The sequence below is a fragment of the Salvelinus fontinalis genome, chromosome 4 (genome assembly GCF_029448725.1).
Source record: "Salvelinus fontinalis isolate EN_2023a chromosome 4, ASM2944872v1, whole genome shotgun sequence".
Taxonomy (NCBI): Eukaryota; Metazoa; Chordata; class Actinopteri; order Salmoniformes; family Salmonidae; genus Salvelinus; species Salvelinus fontinalis.
In genome coordinates, this window is record NC_074668.1 from 69,094,033 (window position 1) to 69,118,438 (window position 24,406).

General features: G+C 44.3%; 2 protein-coding genes across 5 annotated transcripts; one reads left to right on the forward strand and one right to left on the reverse strand.

Annotated features, from left to right (window-relative positions):
- Positions 1–19: 19 nt before the first annotated feature.
- LOC129852727 (lymphatic vessel endothelial hyaluronic acid receptor 1-like) lies at positions 20–3,548 on the forward strand. The gene is made up of 6 exons (XM_055918384.1): positions 20–966; positions 1,353–1,530; positions 1,638–1,777; positions 2,186–2,374; positions 2,515–2,593; positions 2,831–3,548. The coding sequence occupies exons 1-6, from the start codon at positions 882–884 to the stop codon at positions 3,063–3,065; spliced, it is 906 nt and encodes a 301-aa protein (XP_055774359.1). The 5' UTR covers positions 20–881; the 3' UTR covers positions 3,066–3,548.
- Positions 3,549–3,705: 157 nt separating this feature from the next.
- LOC129852708 (AMP deaminase 3-like) lies at positions 3,706–23,041 on the reverse strand. Of its 4 annotated transcripts, none has more exons than XM_055918316.1 (16): positions 22,948–23,041; positions 22,549–22,626; positions 18,046–18,268; positions 17,758–17,944; positions 14,694–14,859; positions 13,891–14,110; positions 13,680–13,809; positions 13,371–13,565; positions 8,162–8,293; positions 7,776–7,939; positions 7,503–7,629; positions 7,252–7,415; positions 6,408–6,528; positions 5,680–5,853; positions 5,498–5,608; positions 3,706–5,113 (listed from the first exon to the last, which is right to left on the reverse strand). In XM_055918316.1, exons 2-16 carry the CDS (start codon positions 22,604–22,606, stop codon positions 4,925–4,927), a joined length of 2,361 nt encoding a protein of 786 aa, XP_055774291.1. In that variant the 5' UTR covers positions 22,607–22,626; positions 22,948–23,041; the 3' UTR covers positions 3,706–4,924. The 4 variants fall into 4 exon arrangements, with proteins under 4 accessions (XP_055774291.1, XP_055774290.1, XP_055774289.1 ...); XM_055918315.1 differs by lacking the exon at positions 22,948–23,041 and having other exon boundaries at positions 3,706–4,130; positions 4,899–5,113; positions 22,549–22,657; XM_055918314.1 differs by lacking the exon at positions 22,948–23,041 and having other exon boundaries at positions 22,549–22,657.
- Between the last annotated feature and the right edge of the window lie 1,365 nt (positions 23,042–24,406).

Genomic DNA, 24,406 nt, shown 5'->3' on the forward strand with positions numbered 1-24,406 from the left:
CTTATTTTTCAGTTCTGCCTGCGTCATTTCCTGCTGTACTAGGTTGGGGTGAGGTGTTTGCTGGAAGTGGGATTTCGCTGTGTGTCAGAGTCACATCAGAGGATGCCAGGGATCACGAGCTTGTTAATGACTGAGCAATGGGCAGATGGAGGAAATCATTGTGTGAGGTGCCAAAGCCAATAACAATAAACAATTTTCCCAACATCTATCTGTGCCAAACACTCCTCCTGTACTCTCTCGAAAGATTACAACTTAAGGACTAGCTTGTTTGATTTTTGCTTATTCTGTATTCATAAGTTTTTTAGGCAGTCTCCCAATTTGACTTGCCTATCTATTAAAACAAATCTTCCTCAGGTTCAATGTTTTGATGTTAGTAGTTTACATGATCATCTCAGAAATGTTTTCCTGAAGTTGGTAAAGGAGTCCTGAAGATCAGTTTGGATGGAATCCTCCATATGTCTTTTCAAGCATAATGCGTTATTACGGGGTATTATGAGTAAGAGATGTTCATCGTATTCTCAGTTAATTAACTACTTCAGCAGTTTATGCCACACTTCCGAAGCTTCTGCTCCATGTTATGTTAACGTCTTGCTACATTTATCTTATTCTTGGACCTGGTTGGATCCTAAAGTGCCCATACTGAATAGCCTGTACAACGTACTTCCTGCTTCCTGTTCCCGGTGGTTCCGTGGCCTTGTCACCACCTCGTCTGACTGGTCATTTATGCAACAGCCTTGTACACTTCATGAACCCACCCTTCTGATCTGAAGAGAATCACCTCTCACTAACCTCTTCATTTTGGCTCACAGACACACAGACACACAGTGGAACACTTGTCACCCCATTAGCTCCCAGTCCTGTGTCTCTGACCATTGGTAACCATGATGCAGGTTTGGATACTATCACTACTACTGCCTCTCACACTGTCATTCTCTGGTCTACATGTTGATCCTAGCAAAATTCATGGTAAGAATCATTTTTTGTTTTGATTATACTGCATGTGCCTCAAAGCTCAAAGATGTTGCCTTCTTTCACTATTTGAAATCCGTTCTCAAATATGCACTGTGCTTTTGGGGAATTATTTTGAACATCATTTTGAAGTGATTTTATTATCTTCCTTAATGATTACTGATGAACATTGATATAAAAATACATGAAATAATACAAGGCATGCAAATGCATTTTTTCACTAAATTATCTAAACGAAAAAGGAGTTTAAAATATTCTGACTTATTATTGGATTTTCAAATTGATGAACTTGACTAATTAGAAACAAGAACAGTGAAATATTGCTAATGTTTTAAAACCAGCAAATATGCACAGAAACTTATCTTCAATTCCCTTATCACCAGCTTTCCCAGAGAGACACATAGCTGGGGTGTTTCTGGTCAGCTACACAAATGACGCAAACCAGTTTGCCTATGCCTTCAATGCCTCTGAGGCCAGGGAGGTGTGCTGGTCTCTGGGTGTAACCATGGCCTCCAATTCCCAGGTTGAGGAGGCTCAGAGACTGGGCTTGGAAACATGCAGGTAAAATGGCTTTTGGATTCGATTCTTCTTTGTATTCTAGTGATCATTTTCATAATAGATAACCTCTGAGAATTAATGAATCCATTTTAAATCGGCTGTGTCTCTAGGTTTGGGTGGATTGATGAACATTTTGCAGTGATCCCTCGTATTGAGGCCAGTAAAACCTGTGGTCAAAACCAGACCGGTGTCATCAAATGGAGAGCCTCTGTCACCAAACGTTTTGATGTGTTCTGCTTCAACACTTCAGGTACAGGAAAGGATTTAAAAAATCTCCATGCAGTCAATGGATCAAAGATAAAATAGAGCAATATTATGGTATGGTGATTCATGGATACATAATCTAATTGCTCTGTGCCATTTTGTTGACCCCAAACTCTGAGGTAATTGGAATTTTTCCAGAAAGTCAAATCACGTACTTTAATTTCCTTTGTGAAACTAACAATTGTATGAACGTGAGAGGAAAAGGGAACATTTGAGTGTGAAAAACATCCTACATTAACTTCCTGAACTGTCTCTGGTTTGGTTTGACCAAGTTTTAGGAATTGAGTGAAATGAAAATATTTGGCAAACAGCCACTGTGATGTCAATGCTGGATATCAATGTATTCATTTAATTGAATGTGAATAAAATTACTAACCACATCTTTCTCCTTCAGGAGCGGCCTCACCCCCCTCTACCTCCCTCTCTCCAGCCATCATTCATCTTGTCCCCTCCACACAGTCCGCACGGCCCACCTCTCATTCTCGCTCCTCCCTTCTCTCGCTCAGTAGTTTTTCTGATAACCCAGAGGAGGTAGAGGTAGAACTACCCCAGTCCATGAGCAGCGCAAAGTCTTCAATTGGAGGTTTGAGACATTAACTACCAGCATTGCTGTTGTCCATCAAACCACTCGTATGTTCTGTCATCATTACCATTGGGAGTGAAAGTGACAAGGCTCATTTTGTACGAGTAATCTCTTCCCTCTCCTGTGCTCTGTTGTTTTAGTGCTGCCAAAAGCATTACTTATCACCTCGGCCATTGTTCTTCTTCTGACTGCAATGGCCATTCTCATGTACTTTAGAACGTAAGTGTTTTTACGTCTTTTTTTGTAAAAGGGAAAAAACTAGATATGTAAGATCCCTTGAATTGAAAGCCATTATTTAGATAATGGTAATTCATTAAGCACAATTGCTATAACATATACCTGTTGACATGGTCATGCATACATTTGATTTATACCAGAGTGACTTTAGGGATGTAAGTTGATGCTGTGTTAACTGTGTTAAAAAAAAGTAACATTTTTTTTTTCCTCTTTCAAAAGGAACAATGGCCTCAAGACTATTCTCCCCTGCTGGGATGGGGAGCAGCCGAAAGAGTACATTGAGACCGAGGAGTGTGCAGCACACACCTGTATGAAGGACACAAAGGAAGCCCAGACTGAGGGAGAAGCTAGGGCTGAGCCTGAGGAGGATGTGTGCAAAGAGACAGCCAATGACATCAGTGTGAACATCAGTGATGAGACCAACACTGATTCAGCATCAGAGACAAAACCTTGATGCTTTAGATTATGTAAAACCAAAGATAAGGTCAGGCTGCTTTTTTAAAGTTATGTTCATGCTTATGGAAGTTATGTTGTTTAGTCGTTTGTACAAAGTGTGCATTGATGTTATTCAAATGCATTTATTTATAGCATGGGATGCCTTTCCAATTTTGCTTTAAAAAGTGACTTTATGTCTCCTTGTTGTTTTGTGCCGTTCATATTCAAAATAGATTCTTCTAGAGATCATCCTGTATTTTAACCACTAGATGGCGATGTCATCAAGGCAATTATTGCTGCAACGTGGATGGGTTGAGGCAAGGACTATTATAGTAGCTGAATTCAAAATGGGTTCATATTTTCTACTACACAGATAATTCATTTGATGACTTCAGATAAAGTTAGTCAGTATGCCATGGCCACTGCTAACTACTGCATGTTAAATCATGTGTTTTAACTAATGCCAATCTTGAACTGATGCAATAAATTCTAACTTTTTGTATCCCTGCCTTGCAGTTACTTCTTAGCCTTTTTGGAAATGTGTCAGGCTACTGCCAGGATATTTGGGTTAGCGCTTCGTAGTATTCATGTTCTAATAAACAATGTATTACATTATCTCACAGTTTTAAATTGCTGCATGACAAAAAAAAACGGAATAATCCATGTTTAAATATCTTTATTGATAACAAAAGTAACATAATTAAAAACAGGCTATTTTACAGCATTTTGTCAACCACTAACGAGCAAGAGGTGAGAAAGCAGTATTACATCTTTGGCCATCTTTGGACACTTGTATCTCAGTGCAACTAGAGGAGAACACATGCCTTCACATTTGTCTCTCTTGTCCAAACTCTTAACATTCAATTGGCTCATAGTTGCTTTCCAAAGTTATACATACAGTACATCCAAATTAAATATTGCATACTCTGACCAATAGAAATGCCTGTTTTCATTCAAATTGAAACAAAACATTCACACAAATATTTCAAGCAAATATCATACAGTGCATACAAGTACAATGTTTTGTACCTACAGTGTCCACAACTGACTTCAGTGTCCTCCTTGGAACCTACTGCATGACATCCTGTAAAAAACAAGCACACATGGAAAGGGACAGTGGAAATGTACCATTCATCACAGCTAAAGCAGTGTTCCAGCTCCAGAGATAAACACTGTCAGGTTCCGTAAACAGCTGGGACCGCCCATCACTAGGGCATGATACAGTGAGTGTTAGACATCAAAGTAGAAGTGGCCAGTGTTTTTTCTCCCAGACATTGCACTTGAAACCCAAATATTTTGTAACATTGCTGAACTGTGAGTAAGTGCTCTGCAGAGTGAACCAGCCTTAGTGCAAATGATGTTGCTGCACTGTAGAAAGAAACCTTTGTACTGTGGACATACATAATTTAGACACTAAGATGTAGTTGGCTCCTACTGCTACCTCTCCAAACTATTTTTATACTGTTAAAGACATGCTCCGGAACTTTGGCGACTAATAAGTATTTATTAAGCCTCCCGCTTTGGATGTGTCAATGTGTAGTTCATACATGCATGATCTATTAGCAGAATTACTGTCTTACCTCAATTATCCATGAAATGCCTAGTTTGAAAGCAACTGCTTTTCTGGAAACTGTGCTTGACCTACATATTCCTCCATGTGGGCCAGCCACTTAGGCATATATCTGTACATGGCACACAATTTTCGGGGATCACTTTTGCCACTTGAGCACTACTTTCAGAACTACTATCACACATGCAGCCAGAGAAACAGGAGACACACTTATTCATTCAAACCATTGGGTTTTTTCCACCGTGAATGCAAGAGATACCGTTGTGATGGTTGAGAGCTTACATGCACGGATTGAGCTAAATCCCATGTTATTGTGGTAACTCTGGTTGTGTGCCAATGGCCGCTTCAGTTTTCACTGCATCCACTAGGAAGCTGAGCTCATTGCACAGGGTCTCGTGGCGGTAGGCCATGCGGATCTGAGCCACATTGGTCCGCCGAATGTCGTTGCCCTCAGGTCCATCCTTCAAGTAGTTGGCCCCAATAAAGTGCTTCTTCTCCTGCACAAAATGAGTCATACAGTATTACCAGAGATTGTATATCATGTAAACTCCTTAGGTATAACCACTCCATTAGATGGGGGACAGGGGAAGGATATTTTAATGTTATTTTGCATTCATGCTATTATACACTCTTATAAAAAAGGTGTTATCTAGAACGTAAAAGTTCATTGGCTGTCCCCATAGGAAAACCCTTTGAAGTACCCTTTTTGGTTCCTGTTAGAACACTTTTGGGTTTATGTAGAATCCTTTCCAACGAGGGTTTCTACCGAGAACCAAAAAGGGTTCTACCTGGAACAAAGAGGGTTCTCCTGTTGGGACAGGGAAGAACCCTTTTGGAACCCTTTTTTCTAAGAGGGTAGATATCAATGCCCAGGGCTCTACCTGGTGAGACAGGCCACTCTGCAGCACACTGTTCCTGGCAATCTCACACACATCACAGGTGCTGAGCTTCCACAGCTGGGCCGCAATGGCATACTCCTCCATCAGTGCCTCCTACAGACAGGACACACTGTCATCAAGTACTGTCCTACAAAACAGCTATGGAACACTCAGCTGGAGTTTACCTTGGTATAGTGGAACTGCATAGGATCATCTGTTGATAGAGACACACACAGCCCCTTGTGTAGGAACTCCCTGAGAGGGTTTTTGGAATATTCCAGGAACAAGCTGTTATTGCTCAGAGGAGACATGGCAATGGGCACCTGGGCCAGGTAGTACAGGTACTGTAGGACAGGGCTCTGTGGCAGAGAGAGACAGACACACTCAGTACATACACACAGACTTACACATACCTCGCTGTCACCTGCTCATCATACAGGGTCTCTGCTTACTGTTCAGCAGACACGGTGGATGTTAAAATGTGTCAAAAGTTGATAACTAGCTCCTGTCCCTGTGGCTGGCTCGGTTATTTTCAGTGGCTGTATTTGCGTGGAGCAGGCCTGGTAGACAGGGCTTTTCTTTGTCTGTGTGCTGGTTAGGCCCACGGATAGACAGGAAAATGAAGCAAACAGTGAGGCCAAAAGGGCTGTACACTGTTACTGCATTACAATGACTAGCATTTATACAGCATGCTTTCATGTGAGAATATTAGATAGCTTTGCATTTCTTTAGGGTCATCTCATGACATCCACTATTCATGTGAGTAGCACCTACTGTATCACATGGGAGATCAGCATGCTCCATTCAAACATGGGAGTTCAGCATTTACAGTATATTTGATGGCAAATAAGTGTGTGTAGGCTAGAGTGTGTTGAGGACAGATGATGCAGGATTCAGTATGGTAGTAGAGGACCTTCTTGAGGTTGAGGCCGTGGGAGATGTTGTCAGCGGTGAGGAAAGCAGAGACCAGGTGGGTGATGGATCCAGCCTCCCCGCAATGTGGACGGAACTGGAAGGTGCTTAAGCCTCGCTCTCTGGAAGAGACCCAGGGAAATATTCCGTGGTCATATTCACACACACACACACACACACACACACACACACACACACACACACACACACACACACACACACACACACACACACACACACACACACACACACACACACACACACACACACACACACACACACACACACACACACACACACACACACACACACACACACAAGTGTATTATGTAGGCCTACAGTAGCACCTTCAGTGACTTTGGAGGAGCTCCTTGACCATATGTGCCAGTAATTCAAGTCTGTCAGAGACTGTAATTCTATTCCTTTGTATTATCATAAGGAATTTATTTATAGATGCAAGAGGAGGAAGGGAAGCGCTACTAAGGTACACTATAGTATATTTTGGTAGATAGAAGGTGCTCTTTGGTAAAAGGTGTAAATTGGTCATCAAAAAAAAAGGAGGACCAAGGCACTCTTATTTATAGATGCGTTGGTGCATTACACTGTGCAGCAATGTAGCATGCCTGCAACCAGACACCTGTTCTGCTCCCCTTGGTTGCCCTCATTCTGAAGTGCCTTAAATTCAATGAATAATAGCAACTGAACAGTGGGTGTAACACCTACATTTTCCCCTCAGCAGCATCAGTAGAAGGACAGTTGGAACTCTCGGTTTCTCTTGAAAGAGATATAATGGTTTGGGTTCGTTACCAGAGGCCTGAGAGGGGCAGATATCAACAGGTACTTACTTCCTCAGATTGTTGAGCACCATGATGTTGGCGTACATGTGGAAGAGGTAGTAGCTGTAGGGAGGGTTTTCATCTGCTGTCCACTGCTCAGGCTTGGGGCTCTTGTAGGAGAACATGTGGTCACTGTGCTTGGACTCATCATCCACACTGTCAAAGCCTGTCACCTGCACAGGAAGAGTAGGGGTTGAATGGTGAATGGTTGACACTATCGGGATACATTTTGCAGGAAAATCTAAATGAATTATACTCACATATTTGAGAAATACATGTAGCTCTTTATGCTTCTGTGGATTGACTGTGGCCTCAAACAGAGGAAGGAATATGTTCTCCAACATCTTGGCAAAGTTAGTGATCAACTTCTTTGACTTGAAAATATCACTGAAAGAAGTGAAACATTTTTAAGGATGACAAACATCTCACAAAAAGAGTACTATCTTTCATAGTGGCCATGTTACATTATTCCTCCAGTTGAAAGTGAAATGTAACTCTTTGACTTTAGCTGTCACTCAGGCAGCAGCACTTACTAGATCCTGGGGACTTGGATGATCCACTGCATGTTGGTAGAGTGCACTTTGTGCTGGATGAACCACTTGGAGAGGCTGTCCCATTCGTCTGCAGAGCGTCCGTAGATGGACAGACGAGGCTCAGCATGCTGGTACTTACTCTCCTCTAGGTCATGGGACACTTCCTGTCAAGGGCAAGACGTGGTAGAAAGATCAAATAAGTGAGAAGTTCTCTCATCTCCAAACAAAACCATTATTCTGGGTCTCTGTCACCTCCCATCCATCAGAGTAACACATGTGCAAATGTGTTACTGCACATGTTGTTTTTGCATAATAATGATAGCTTATGCAACATAACATGTGTTATCAATTTGAGAGAATCAGGATGTTTTCTGAATGAACTATACCTTGATAATGCGTGCAAAGTACTCTCCATCTATGAGGTTGTCTGTTTTCAGGTAGATTTCTCTGAGTTCACTGGCCCCCACTGGGTTGTACTTGGAGTTGAACTTATCGAATCTGTGAAAGGTTTGTCTGCCCTGTGGGGTGAGACACACACAGGTATCTGATATTAGCTTATGGATGGTGCTAACAGATCTCCAAAACGAACACGTGTCTCTAGCTATAGATATAACTGAACAGCTATGGTTACACAATAAATATGTGTTTTATGGCATAACAGCTGTTCCTGTACAGTATGGATGATATACTCTTACAAAAAAACACATTTCAAATTAGCATTCTGTTTTCAGATGTTGAACTTAACTTTCACATGTTAACACCACCGTCTAACATGTGAGGAGAGAAACATGTTTTCACATAACATGGTGAGGTGAAAATTGGGGTGGCAGGTATCCTAGTGGTTAGAGCGTTGGGCCAGTAACCGAAAAGTTGCTGGATTGAATCCCCGAGCTGACAAGATAGAAATCTGTCGATCTGCCCCTGAACAAGGCCGTTAACCCACTGTTCCCCGGTAGGCATTCATTGTAAATAAGAATTTGTTCTTAACTGATATGCCTAGTTGAATAAAATAAAAAAACATGTGAATTGGGGTTTCACTTGGGAAATTTCCAGGTCAAAATTAGATATGCAGGTTCACATGTGAAAATCTCACTCTCCCATGTGGAAATACAAGTTCACATGTGAAAATCTCACTCTCCCATGTGGAAATACAAGTTCACATGTGAAAATCACATTTGCAGTTTCATACAGTGCCTTCGGAAAGTATTCAGACCCCTTGACTTTTATTCTAAAATGGTTTGAATAAAATAAAAAACTCAACAATCTACATAGAATACCCCATAATCGCAAAAAAAAAAATTTAAGGTCCCACAGTTGACAGTGCATGTCAGAGCAAAAACCAAGCCATGAGGTCGAAGGAATTGGCCGTAGAGCTCGGAGACAGGATTGTGTCAAAGCACAGATCTGTAGAAGGGTACCAAAACATTTCGACAGCATTGAAGGTCCCAAACAACACAGTGGCCTCCATCATTCTTAAATGGAAGAAGTTTGGAACCACTAAGAGTCTTCCTAGAGCTGGCCGCCGGCCTAGAGCTGGCCGCCGGCCTTTATCTTGGCCAGGTCGCAATTGTAAATGAGAACGTGTTCTCAATTTGCCTACCTGGTTAAATAAAGGTTAAATAAAAAATTAATAAAAATAAATAAAAACTGAGCAACCGGGGGACATAAGAACCCGATAAGAACCCGATAGTCACTCTGACAGAGGTCTAGAGTTTCTCTGTGGAGATGGGAGAACTTTCCAGAAGGACAACCATCTCTGCAGCACTCTACCAATCAGGCCTTTATGGTAGAGTTGCTAGACGGAAGCCACTCCTCAGTAAAAAGCACATGACAGCCTGCTTGGAGTTTGCTAAAAGGCACTTAGACTCTCAGACCATGAGAAACAAAATTCTCTGGTCTGATGAAACCAAGATTGAACTCTTTGGCCTGAATGCCAAGCGTCACGTCTGGAGGAAACCTGGCACCGCTCATTACCTGGCCAATACCTTCCTCATGGGGATGCACGGTGGTGGCAGCATCATGCTGTGAGGATGTTTTATTTATTTATTTATTTATTTATTTATTATCCCATTTTCTCCCCAATTTTCGTGGTATCCAATCGCTAGTAATTACTATCTTGTCTCATCGCTACAACTCCCGTACGGGCTCGGGAGAGACGAAGGTCGAAAGCCATGCGTCCTCCGAATCACAACCCAACCAAGCCGCACTGCTTCTTAACACAGCGCGCCTCCAACCCGGAAGCCAGCCACACCAACGTGTCGGAGAAAACACCGTGCACCCGCCCCCCTCGGTTAGCGCGCACTGCGCCCGGCCCGCCACGGGAGTCGCTGGAGCGCGATGAGACAAGGATATCCCTACAGGCCAAACCCTCCCTAACCCGGACGACGCTATGCCAATTGTGCGTCGCCCCACGGACCTCCCGGTCGCGGCCGGCTGCGACAGAGCCTGGGCGCGAATCCAGGGACTCTGGTGGCGCAGCTAGCACTGCGTTGCAGTGCCCTAGACCACTGCGCCACCCGGGAGGCGTGAGGATGTTTTTCAGCAGCAGGGACTAGGAGACTAGTCAGGATCGAGGGAAAGGTGAACGGAGCAAAGTAATGAGGGATCCTTGATAAAAACCTGCTTCAGAGCGCTCAGGAACTTAGACTGACGCGAAAGTTTACCTTCCAACAGGACAACGACCCTAAGCACATAGCCAAGACAACGCAGGAGTGGCTCCGGGACAAGTCTCTGAATGTCCTTGAGTGGCCCAACCAGAGCCCGGACTTGAACCCGATCGAACATCACTGGAGAGACTTGTCCCGAAGCCACACCTGCGTTGTCTTGGCTGTGTGCTTAGGGTCGCTGTCCTCCCCATCCAACCTGACAGAGCTTGAGATGATCTGCAGAGAAGAATGGTAGAAACTCCCCAAATACAGGTGTGCCAATCTTGTAGTGTCATACCCAAGAAGACTCGATGCTTTAACTGCTGCCAAAGGTGCTTCAAGTACTAAGTAAAGGGTCTGAATACTTATGTAAATGTGATATTTCACATTTACATAAGTAAATGTTTTGGCTTTGCATTATGGGATATTGTGTGTAGATTGATGAGGGAAAAAACTATTTAATACATTTTAGAATAAATCTGTAACATAACAAAATGTGAAAAAAGTCAAGGGGTCTGAATACTTTCACATGATAAAAATGACAAATAATTAAAATGTGCAGTTTCACATGTAAGAAAACTAGTTCACATGTGGGGTTGAAATAATGTTATTCTGTTAACATGTTACAGTAGCAATGTTTCCACACCTGGAAATAGGGTGACTGCATCTAAAAATCCTTAAATGCGTTACAAATTATGTGGGACATTTGCAGAACAGTGGACAACATTATTGTCACGATCGTTGAAATGAGTAGACCAAGGCGCAGCGTGGTATGCGTACATTCTCTTTCAATGAATGAACACCAAACAAACCAACAAAAATAACAAACGAAACGTGAAGCTATACAAAATAGTGCTGATAGGCAACTACACATAGTCAACATCCCACAAACACAAATGAGGAAATGGCTACCTAAATATGATCCCCAATCAGAGACAACGATAAACAGCTGCCTCTGATTGGGAACCATATCAGGCCACCATAGAAACACAAAAACACCTAGATGACCCACCCAAGTCACTATCACGCCCCAACCAACACAGAGGAAAAAACAGCTTACTATGGTCAGGGCTTGACAATTATTTCTCTTTTCGGGCATGTTAATGGATCATGTTCAAATGGTGACATACACTGAGTGTACAAAACATTATAAATACCATCCTAATATTGAGTTGCAACCCCCTTTTTCCCTCAGAACAGCCTCAATTAATCAGGGCATGAACTCTACAATGTGTCGTAAGTGTTCCACAGGGATGCTGGCCTGCGTTGACTCCAATGCATTCCACAGTTGGCTGGATGTCCTTTGGGTGGTTGACCAGTCTTGATACACACGGGAAACTGAAAAACCCAGCAGCATTGCAGTTCTTGACACAAACCAGTGCGCCTGGCACCTACGACCATACCCCATTCAAAGTCACTTAAATCTTTTGTCTTACTCTTTCACCCCCTGAATGGCACACATACACAATCAATGTCTCAATTGTTTCAAGGCTTAAAAATTATTCTTTAACCTATCTCCTCCCATTCATCTACACTGATTGAAGTGGATTTAACAAGTGACATCAATACGGGATAATGGCTTTCACCTGGATTCACCTGGTCAGTCTATGTCATGGAAAGAGTAGGTGTTCTTAATGTTTTGTACACTCAGTGTAGTTCTGCTGTATGAAAGTCACTGCCTGTTATTACAGGGGCAATCCTTAGCGACTACATCCATTTTGGGATTTATGAATTAATCATATTTACCAATTGATTCTTGAAGAATATAAAACATTTTGCCTCAGTGCTGAGTGCTGAAGTGCGTAGCGCTTAAAAATGGTCTGTCCTCGGTTGCAACACTCTGGAGTTGGTCTGTCCTCGGTTGCAACACTCTGGAGTTGGTCTGTCCTCGGTTGCAACACTCTGGAGTTGGTCTGTCCTCGGTTGCAACACTCTGGAGTTGGTCTGTCCTCGGTTGCAACACTCTGGAGTTGGTCTGTCCTTGGTTGCAACACTCTGGAGTTGGTCTGTCCTCGGTTGCAACACTCTGGAGTTGGTCTGTCCTCGGTTGCAACACTCTGGAGTTGGTCTGTCCTCGGTTGCAACACTCTGGAGTTGGTCTGTCCTTGGTTGCAACTACCGGGTTCCAAACTGCTTCTGGAAACAACGTCAGCACAATAACTGTTCGTTGGGAGCTTCATGAAATGGGTTCACCATGTGCAAAGATCACCATGTGCAATGGCAAGCGTCGGCTGGAGTGGTGTAAAGCTCGCTGCCATTGGACTCTGGAGCAGTGGAAACGAGTTCTCTGGAGTGATGAATCAGGCTTCACCATCTGGCACTCCGACAGACGAATCTGGGTTTGGCGAATGCCAGGAGAATGCTACTTGCCCCAATGCATAGTGCCAACTGTAAAGTTTGGTGGAGGAGGAATAATGGTCTGGGGCTGTTTTTCATGGTTCGGGCTAGGCCACCTAGTTCCAGTGAAGGGAAAGCTTAATGGTACAACATACAATGACATTGTAGAAGATTCAATGTTCCAACATCTAGTGGAAGCTTTCCCAGAAGAGTGGAGGCTGTTATAGCTGCAAAGGGAGGACCAACTCCATATTCATGCCCATGATTTTGGAATGAGATGTTCGACGAGCAAGTGTTCACGTACATTTGGTCATGTAGTGTATCATGGATGTACAGTCCTTGCATCCGTAGCGTAGGGTAAGGATTTGCGAGTGGTTGCATTTTTCCAGCCCCAAACCTTGGCTTTTTACTGAAACTGTGGTGGGGAGATCCCTTTGTTAATGTTTCAATTAAGGATTGTCGCTTTAAACACCTAATAGAGTACTAGTGTTATATATTTTCACACGAGGGAAAAATACATGGAAAATTAACATGTGAAACTTCACACGTGTCTGAAAACCATAAGGGTATGCATGATGGCAGGAGAAATAGATAGAGAGAGGGAGGGTCTTACAGCGTGTACATCCAGGGAGTCCACAGTGAGGTCATAGGGGTCCATGTTGAGGTGTTCAAACACCTCTCTGAGGGTCAACTTCCGCCCGCCCTTCTCCAGCACCACACGGTCTGCCTCTGTCTTGTAGGTGGTCTGGATGAAGTTTAGAAGGTGCTTCTGGGACATGCAGGCGGCTGCATGGATGTGTGTGTCCACCTGGGGAAAGAGACATCACAGTCGGAAAGTGGACAAATCAGATTTAGTCTAAATGGTGGACTTTCACTTTTTACATGACAAATTTAGCTTTCACATTCAAGTGTTGGAACTTGCCTTTCTGACATTGTAGAAGTCTCTGTGTGGAACACCCTTCAGTTCCTTTAACTCAGCCATCTCATTGAGCATTTCATGCAGGTAGAACTTTGAGCCCAGGAAGTTCAGGCGTCTGTGACAATAGGTCTTCCTGGAAAGCACATTAGTTATGCAGAGACAAAAATAAAGCTCCATTACACAGTGGTGAGTTCAGGAAGTGGTGGTCACTCACGTGGGTCCATCAACGATCATGGCCAGCACATGGCTGAGGTCTATAGCGAAGGTCTCCAGGTCAGGGTAGGGCAGGCTGCGGGGCCTGTTCAGACTTAGAGCCTCTGCGTTCTCATACACATACACTATGCCATCTTTCGTCTGCAGCTCATAGCTCAGGTTGTCTGGGATATTCTCAATGCTGTAAGGGTCTTCCCCCTCTCTAGGGCAAGGGCAGACATCTGTGGGGAGACCAGTATGACTGACATAGACTAATACAATGGACTCCACTTGTACAGGACGTTAAGAACACATTATGTACATATAGTTAATTTATGGGCACTGTTTGAGTATACACTGAGTGTACAAAACGTTATGAACAACATGACATAGATTGACCAGGGAAATTCAGGGTGAAAGCTATGTTCAGTTATTGATGTCACTTGTTAAATCCGCTTGAGACAATTGAGACATGGACTGTGTACGTGTGCCATTCAGAGGGTGAATGGGCAAGACTAAAGAACGGGGTATGGTAGTAGGTGCTCGGTGCACCGGTTTGTGTCAAGAGCTGCAACGCTGCTTGGTTTTTCACACTCAACAGTTTCCCGTGTGTATCAAGAATGGTCCACCACCTAAAGGACATCCAGACAAATTGTCACAACTGTGGGAAGCACGGGAGTCAACATTGGCCAGCATCCCCGTGGAACGCTTTCAACACCTTATAGAGTCCATGCCCCGACGAATTGAGTCTGTTCTGAGAGCAAAAGGGAGGTGCTACTCAAAAGTAGGAAGGTGTTGTTAATGTTTTGTAAACTCAGTGTATACCTGGTAGAACCTCGTCCTCTTCCTTCCACGTCTGGTTCTCAGCGCTGCGGAGGAACTGAGCGACGGTTCGGGGAAAGCGATGGTAGGCCAGTTTGGAGTACTTCTCCCTAATGAACAGGGCTTTCATCAGTGTTTTTGCTGCCTGTTCATAGTCCTCTACTGTGATCTGGGGGGAGGAGAGAGCTGTTATTACTAGTCTTATCACATGGCTTTTCATTTCATCCTGTGGACTCCCTGCCACACAAAATTATTCCTAACCACCTGGGAATTTAAAGTCATACCAAAGTACCACTTTTATTATTTAAATTGTTTATCAAACTTGTATTTTGACAGGGAGTCATGCTGAGTCTGCACTTCTGCGAACAGGCCTTTCTAATTGACCTGGCCGGGGTATCCTGGAATGACATTGACCTCATCCCGTCAGTAGAGGATGCCTGGTTATTCTTTAAAAGTGCCGTCCTCACCATCTTAAATAAGCATGCTCCATTCAAAAAATGTAGAACTAGCAATAGATATAGCCCTTGGTTCACTCCAGACCTGTCTGCCCTTGACCAGTACAAAAACATCCTGTGGCGTTCTGCATTAGCATCGAATAGCCCCCGTGATATGCAACTTTTTAGGGAAGTTAGGAACCAATATACACAGGCAGTTAGGAAAGCTAAGGCTAGCTTTTTCAAACAGAAATTTGCATCCTGTAGTACAAACTCAAAAAAGTTCTGGGACACTGTAAAGTCCATGGAGAATAAGAGCACCTCCTCCCAGCTGTCCACTGCACTGAGGCTAGGAAACACTGTCACTACCGATACATCCACAATAATTGAGAATTTCAATAAGCATTTCTCTACGGCTGGTCTTGCTTTCCACCTGGCTACCCCTACCCCGGTCAACAGCCCTGCGCTCCCCACAGCAACTCGCCCAAACCTCCCCTACTTCTCCTTCTCCCAAATCCAGATAGCTGATGTTCTGAAAGAGCCGCAAAATCTGGACCCCTACAAATCAGCCGGGCTAGACAATCTGGACCCTCTCTTTCTAAAATTATCTGCCGAAATTATTGCAACCCCTATTACTAGCCTGTTCAACATCTCTTTCATATCGTCTGAGATTCGCATAGATTGGAAAGCTGCCGCGGTCTTCCCCCTCTTCAAAGGGGGAGACACTCTAGACCCAAACTGCTACAGACCTATATCTATTCTACCCTGCCTTTCTAAGGTCTTTGAAAGCCAAGTTAACAAACAGATTACAGACCATTTCGAATCTCACCGTACCTTCTCCGCTATGCAATCTGGTTTCAGAGCTGATCATGGGTGCACCTCAGCCACGCTCAAGGTCCTAAACAATATCATAACCGCCATCGATAAGAGACATTACTGTGCAGCCGTATTCATCGACCTGGCTAAGGCTTTCGACTCTGTCAATCACCACATTCTTATTGGCAGACTAAGGGCAGACTGGTTTCTCAAATGATTGCCTCGCTTGGTTCACCAACTACTTCTCCGGTAGAGTTCAGTATGTCAAATCGGAGGTCCTGTGGTCCGAACCTCGGGCAGTCTCTATGGGGGTGCCACAGGGTTCAATTTTCGGGCCGACTCTCTTCTCTGTATACATCAATGATGTTGCTCTCGCTGCTGGTGATTCTTTGAATCACCTCTACGCCGACAACACCATTCTGTATACCTCTGGCCCTTCGTTGGACACTGTGTTAACTAACCTCCAGATGAGCTTCAATGCCCTACAACTCTCCTTCTGTGGCCTCCAACTGCTCTTAAATGCAAGTAAAACTAAATGCATGCTCTTCAACCGATCACTGCCTGCATCTGCCTGCCCGTCCAGCATCACGTTTCTGTCTTAGAATATGTGGACAACTACAAATACCTTGGTGTCTGGTTAGACTGTAAACTCTCCTTCCAGACTCACATTAAACATCTCCAATCCAAAATGAAATCTAGAATCGGCTTCCTATTTCGCAACAAAGCATCCTTCATTCATGCTGCCAAACATGCCCATACCGTAAAACTGACCATCCTACCGATCCTTGACTTCGGCGATGTCATTTACAAAATAGCCTCCAACACTCTACTCAACAAATTGGATGCAGTCTATCACAGTGTCATCCGTTTTGTCACCAAAGTCCCATACACTACCCACCACTGCGACCTGTATGATCTCGTTGGCTGGCCCTCGCTTCATACTCGTCGCCAAACCCACTGGCTCCAGGTCATCTACAAGTCTCTGCTAGGTAAAGCCCCACCTTATCTCAGCTCACTGGTCACCATAGCAGCACCCACCTGTAGCACGCGCTCCTGCAGGTATATCTCACTGGTCACCCCCAAAGCCAATTCTTCCTTTGGTCGCCTCTCCTTCCAGTTCTCTGCTGCCAATGACTGGAACGAACTGCAAAAATCTCTGAAGCTGGAGACTCTTACCTCCCTCACTAGCTTTAAGCACCAGCTGTCAGAGCAGCTCACAGATCACTGCACCTGTACATAGCTCATCTGTAAATAGCCCATCCAATCTACCTCATCCCCATGCTGTATTTGTTTATTTATCTTGCTCCTTTGCACCCCAGTATCTCAACTTGCACATTCATCTTCTGCACATCCTACCATTCCAATGTTTAATTGCTATATTGTAATTACTTTGCCACCATGGCCTATTTATTGCCTTACCTCTCTTATCCTACCTCATTTGCACATGCTGTATAAAGATTTTTCTACTGTATTATTGATTGTATGTTTCTTTATTCCATGTGTAACTCTGTGTTGTTGTATGTGTCGAACTGCTTTGCTTTATCTTGGCCAGGTCGCAGTTGCAAATGAGAACTTGTTCTCAACTAGCCTACCTGGTTAAATAAAGGTGAAATAAAAATAAAATAAAGAGTCTAAGTTCTCTTTTACAGATGAACCAAAAACATCAATATACACTATACACATCAATATTCAGATCAATACACGAAAAGCTATCTACACAATCATTACTGTCCCATTTCATTGCAACTCTTCCAGTATGCAGTGAAATACTGTATGAGTTGAGTATGAACTGTATGCCACCTGCTTGGAGCACTTACACCAGCGCAGTAGTCTCCACTGATGGTGACCCTCTGGTACTCGGGGCAGTTCTCTGGAAGTGAGGAGCAGGTGGAGGAGGGTGAGAGGAATGGGGTCACCACAGAACGGGCCCACTCTGCAGTCACAGGGATCTGCAGGCCCTGCAAGGATGCTGACTGCGAACGGATCATCTTGAAACTCTTCTTCCTGGAAACAAAACATTCTTATAAATACTTAACACTCCAGTACAGAATTGATAAGCTAGTTTAGATTCCATGAGGTCCTGTATTGTTGAGAGCCAGACTCACCTCTTGGCGCTCTCTTCTGAATGCTGCTCTGCCAGCTCTTTGAGCAGCTCCCTCTCCTTGGCCTGGTGCATGCCGATGGGACAGTCCTCAGGGACGGTGAACATGGACAGGGCATCCTTAGTGTCCTCCTCCTTCAGTGCTGATGCGTACACCTTCTCAGCCAGCAGACGTGTCTCCTCATCCACCTCACTCAGCGTGATCTTAGGGAATTGTCGTGGCATGTCTGTAAAAACACCAGCAGCAGTGTAGCAGCTTAGTATAAACACTGTACAGATACAGTATGTACGTATACACTTCGGAGTTTTGGAGGGGTTAGACTGGAGTTTCGTTATTGTAAGAGGTGGCGCTGCCACCTAATTTGTCCCCAAAAATAGCTGCCATTTCCAGTGTTTCTATCCACTCAGAACTCAAATCTGCATTGTCATCACAACACCTCACTGTCATGACATCCCTCTGCTATAAGCATTGCTTTGCATATTCACCTAGTATTAAAGGAGAACTATTAGCACAATGTGTTAGCTAATATTAAATCTATTAGCATATATTGATTTATTTGCTTAGCAGAGTTACCTTGAGGCAAGGCAAAACAACCACCATGACAGATTGACAAATTGTGGCGTACTGCAATCTCCTTTTGAAATTACTCTGGTAAGCGGATCCTTGAGCACTTGTGACCGACATAAGTACTGACAGCTGATCACGTTACATCCAACATGCTAACCGTACTTGCCTCCGAGACAATATGCTATTTTCACTTATGACCTTTAGGGTCAATGCCAGGCCCCGTAATATCCTCTCTGAGGACAACATAGAGACAGGTTAGAGAATGACATTAGGTTAGTGTTTATCTAATGCAGAGACTGTCTGCTGAGTGAATTGTACTGTCAGAGGTCATCGTATTACCCCTGGGATTTAATTCACTTTTAATTCCCAGCTGTTCCATCATTCTCTTCATTTCCTGAAGACCAGAGTATCTGCAGCCTGTAGACTCAGGCTGCAACGATGTTGTTTATACTGTTTCATGTTTGTTGGTCGTGTATGAAGACGAGGCTAGGGACACAAATCTGGAGCTGGCAGATTACACTGAAAAAATCTGCTGTCATAAGTGGCTCAACGTGATTTTCAAAATTGAAAACTCGACTTATACAGTATGACTGCCATTTTGATTTGTCTCCAAACACATACCAACTCTATTCCTTTCAGGTTTATGGTCCTAATCATAATAACCTGTGTAACCGTGACAGTAACGGTTGAACTGTAGACTTTATAGCCCAGTGTCTGATTGTCGGTCACTGGTCCAGTAACCACACTGTTGTCCCATTTAGGGACGTGTCTGCACCGACAGATCAAGTGACCAAACCGCAAGGGGTTTGTTGATACCCCAAATGACTTAAAACCCTATCCACCCAGGCAGCACTGTGGCCATACAGACCTGGTGCCCCTGAGAGAAAAGCTCTGGTGTCATCAGTGACAGAGTAATGTCAAAGCTCCATTCTGCCAAGCCTTTCCAAGAGGGCTGCCATTCCTGCCAAAATGATGTGCCACAAACACCCCACTGCTCACCCTAAGCCACTTCCAAGAACAGCTTTGTGGATCAAACTAGCACCTGTCCACTGCCCACTGCACTGCAGACAGACAGAGAGAGCAGCACATTACAGCAAAGACCACAGGTGAACTCTGAAAGCTGAGAGAGTTTCTGTGAAGCAGCAGCAGCATTGATTAATAGATGGGTTCTCATAAATAATTTAGCACCGCTTCTTCCTCTCACAGTGCTGCCTGGGTGGATAGGGTTTTAAGTCATTTGGGGTATCAACAAACCCCTTGCGGTTTGGTCACTTGATCTGTCGGTGCAGACACGTCCCTAAATGGGACAACAGTGCTGCCTCACTCTCACACACACGCGCACACGCACACACTCTCTCTCTCTCTCTCTCTCTCTCTCTCTCTCTCTCTCTCTCTCTCTCTCTCTCTCTCTCTCTCTCTCTCTCTCTCTCTCTCTTTCTCTCTTAGTCTCTCTGCTTATACTGCTGCCTCAGCATCAGTTATACATCATTTTCTCAGTCAGAGACACCCACAAGCCATCAGTATTCCTCTCAGAGTAATAGCCATCTCATTTCCATCACACGTTATGAACTTTAACACACTCTCTCAAACAGCAACACAATAGTTTCCGAGGCTCTAGCTGCTAGAACAGTATGTAGTGTACCTTAACTCGTTATCATCTGCGTGCCTTACCTTCCGGTCTGTTCACAGCCATCTCTCTGTGCTGTACAGTCTCCACTGGGAGTCCTGATGATGGAAATCTCAGCTAGGATCACAGTGTTTCTGTACAGGCTCTCTGCGGTAGAGACTGGCTAACAGGCTGGTCGCCTGACTCTGACGGGCTGGCAGGGATGTGGGTCGGTCCCACACTGAGCCTGCCGTGGTTCACGACCGCGGTTCTGTTTTCTTTGAGTGTCCTTCTCTATCTATTTTAAGAAGCCAATGGCATCATGTCGACAGAGCCACTAATCCTTGGGATATGTCACAACTGGCTGTCAACAAAGAGAGAGCCCAGAGGCAAGCCACCGGCACTCCCCTCAGCTGGCTGGGCTCACACACACTCACACTCACACACAAACACTCCTCTCCATCTTTGGGACAGTGATAAATCACAAGCTGGTAGCCGCAGCCTTCCTCCTTAAGGAGCCAGATAGCAAGCTATGCAGCCGTTGCAAGTATTGTAAACATTACCCAGGCAGCCCTGATTGAGAGGACTGCCGCTGCGCAGCCATGCATCACTGCTTTGCCTCAGAGCCTCGACAGACCCGCCCACAAACTTAATCTCAGCTCTGACTGACCTTGGTTTAGGTGCATAGTGTTAGAATGAATAATTCTGCTGTAGTTCTCTGGCATCATGTCAGTCAGCTGATGGGTAATCATCCTCAGTAAAGGATCAGACTACCTCACACTCTAACATCACCCAATTAGAATAGGTGATGACAAAACAGTGACCCACAAAACCCATGTTTACCCATGCACACACTGTCCTTCATGTTCATGCTCAAAGCTGACAATTTGAAACCGTATAGGACCCTCTACCCTGATCTGTGTGATTTCAGTCCAGGCTGATCCTATCTGACACTGGCTTCGGCAGAGACACTCACATAGCTTGTAGTGTATGTTGTACACACATGACATAGGGCTCCATTCCCTACCTGGTACTGGTGTTGTTCAGCGTTCCCAGTAGAGGTCCAGAAAGAGAGATATAGGGCAGATTAAATTCAGTGTTGTCGATAAGGTCCTGTTGTTTCCCCCAATGGACAACTGCTGCAGCTCTGATTACCCCCATATGACTACATCTTACATCCCAGCTGCCTGTCCAACCCCCTTGGCTCACACACACACACACACACACACACACACACACACACACACACACACACACACACACACACACACACACACACACACACACACACACACACACACACACTCCAACATGCAGGTCACAATGTTAACAATCCGTGTTTATTTTTACCTAGCCTGTTGAGGTTGACTGTCTAATGCCTCACAGCAGGATGATTTACAGTATCTTTGGACAGCAACAATATCATTCAGCTTGCTCTATATTTCATTCAGAGCTTCATTACATGGAGAAATAATGTTGTTCTGCATTGGAGTTGACTTCCTATTATTGATCTGCACATCTGGTTTTGGGAGCATTAGATCATGTTACCGAGGGGATTTCTGCTGCAGCTCCATAGAGAGCATTACAGGAGATGAATGTAGGCACAGACACAGTCTGATCTCAATGGTTCCCACTCTGCACTGATGTACTTATGATAGTGGGATGTGGGGACTGAGAGACAGAGAGAATGAGAGAGAACTGAGCCATGATCATGTTGAGTTATGTTGTTCTAAGCCTCTGTACGTTCCAGGAAGCCCCTTTGAGTCTGCAAGTGGCATTTTGATACCATGATGTTAGCACATTGGAGCAAAAAGGAATTTGAGCATCTCCTGAATGGGTTGTTTCCTAATGTTCTGGTCATTGTATCCCTGCTATCTTCCTGTCTGTGTTGGATCATTTACCGTAGTGCTCCCTGTCCCTGGGCAGCCATTAGTAGTTCTCTTGCCTCAAACACAGCTGTCACACACTGTTTTTATCATGTCCTCTCTGAGCTCTCTCAGACACCAGCCTGTTGTCACAGGTGGGGGTCCTGTCCTGAATTACTGTACCTTCTGTCAATGATACCTCTGTAAGAGAAGGTCAACTACATCTCTGTCAGTCTGTGTATGAGAAAGACACGTATCACCCTGGCTAAAGATATTTTAAGACAGTACAGTATATCAACATTTATGAGCACTGGTTGGAGTGGTGTTGTTTTATTTATTGGGCGGATGTCTACATCTCTGAGAGTCTACATGTATGAGTGAGAGAGCATGTGAGAGATTGAGTGAATGAATAAGCCTGAGAGAGGGAGAGAAAAGGAGAGAGGGGGAGGAGGGTGAGAGCAGGCTCACCGTTTCCCAAGCAGGGGCTTGACTGCTGCTTCAGCAGAGGGGTGTCTCCTCTCCTCATCTTCCTCACAGTGTTTGGGCCTGGGAGAGAAAAACAAAACAGTGCAGTCATGCACGAGAGCAACGCAGCTTTACCCAGAGTGTTCCTCAGACACAATTGGGCGGGCCTTTAATGCATTTACATTAGTCTCATAGCGTTGACAGATTGATGCTCATAAACATACAAGTCATTTATCACATTGATATGATCTTAGACAGAGAAACTGGAGAAGAATCAGTAAGAATATGTAAGAAACACAATGCACATTCAATATGTAGCATATCACCAACATATGTCAATGATCCATCATTTGAGTCTTTGTGAGATACAATAACATCTTTAGACCATAGCTGTTCACTCACCTCCTCTGTCTCCGTGCCTCCGTACCTTCTGCAGCCAGGCAGACTATATGAACTCTGGAAGTTCTCTCAGAGAAAACCCTCAGTCATTTTCTGCTCCTGTGGTGGTAAGGAGATAACTCACTCATCGCCCTCCAGTGGACAAGACACCATCCTTAACTCTTTCACTGCCGCTGCATAGCAAATGACATAAAGTAAAGTGTTCATTCTTACTACTTATCCAGAATGCAAATGAGTATCAGTTGGTCATAACTCACATCGGTTACACTACCATTGTTGTCCTCTCACCGTCCCTCTCTACATATTCTACTGCTGCCCCTCATTTTGGCAACTCCCTCTTCGGTCTGAGATAAACTGAGAAAGAGGTGCTGACATTTTGCAAAGAGCATGTTGTTAAACATCAGTACTTTGTGAAGAGTCCTCTTTCAGCTGTAGACACAGAGGGCCCTCATGTGGAGGATTTATTATTGCAGGATATTAGGGTGAGATTAGCCTGGTCCCAGATCTGGTATCATGTCAACTCCATGGCATGACCAGGAGTGGCAACGAGTGGCATGATGACATAAACAGACTGGTACCCAGGCTCGGGCAAGATATGATGCTGCCAAGATGTCAACCTCCCTGTAACTCTAACTACAACCTCATGAATTGTAGATGTTTTTGGATAATATCCACACTCTGAGGTCATCTTTAACACACATGTGGTATGTCAAAGATGATCAGAGAGTGTTTTAGCTAGCATGCGATAGCGGTGTGGCTCTCCACAGGGCCTAGGAGGAGATCCAGCTTTACCGCTGTGCCCTTTTCCGCCACAGGCCCTGTGGTGTTGATTTAGCCTGGCTCTGTGCTAGATTACAACACTAATCCTCCCCTGCTCCAGTTATCAGGGCACTTTTAAAGTTGACTGGAGAAGACTCACTCACAGAGCCATCGGTCTGTTGCTCCTGAATGACTGACAGACAGCAGGACAGAAGGATATGGGCTTGTACTGTATGAATCTGCCCTGGGCTCCTCTAGTTGTCCTCCTGGGGTAGAGAAAAGCATGCCATGTACTTCCTCCATAACTAGAATGGAAAACTGCATCATGTCTCCATGTGAAGCATGGGAAAGGAGATGGCGTCCCACTGACATGACTGTGGAAGTGATCTGGCAGTCCATAAACAGCGTAGGTATGTGATCTTATCAAAGCCTTATTGTATGCTGATGTTTGGCTTCCCTGACAGCTTTGGACTCTGTTTATATCACACATGCCATGCTGTGCTAACCAATTGATTACATTAATTTGGATGATTCAATTATGCATTGATATCAAGTGATATTTAGTGGTTGACATACAGTATCTTCGATGACATTGTGAAAGAATGGCCCTCTTGTGACTTTGTGATAACTGTCTAAGAGGAACATAAGAATCACACCTCTTACAAATCCATGGGCTCTTATCAAGCATCTAGGAGGGCCTGGG

Coding starts and splice junctions, on each gene's coding strand:
- LOC129852727 (XM_055918384.1), top strand. CDS start 882: ATGATGCAGGTTTGGATACTATCACTACTACTGCCTCTCACACTGTCA. Junction 1,531..1,637: donor CTGGGCTTGGAAACATGCAG/GTAAAATGGCTT, acceptor CTGTGTCTCTAG/GTTTGGGTGGATTGATGAAC. Junction 1,778..2,185: donor GTTCTGCTTCAACACTTCAG/GTACAGGAAAGG, acceptor TTTCTCCTTCAG/GAGCGGCCTCACCCCCCTCT.
- LOC129852708 (XM_055918315.1), bottom strand. CDS start 22,657: ATGACTGCACTGTTTTGTTTTTCTCTCCCAGGCCCAAACACTGTGAGG. Junction 14,111..14,693: donor AGAGGACGAGGTTCTACCAG/GTATACACTGAG, acceptor GTCTCCCCACAG/ATGTCTGCCCTTGCCCTAGA. Junction 8,294..13,370: donor ACTCCCTGGATGTACACGCT/GTAAGACCCTCC, acceptor CTCACCCCACAG/GGCAGACAAACCTTTCACAG.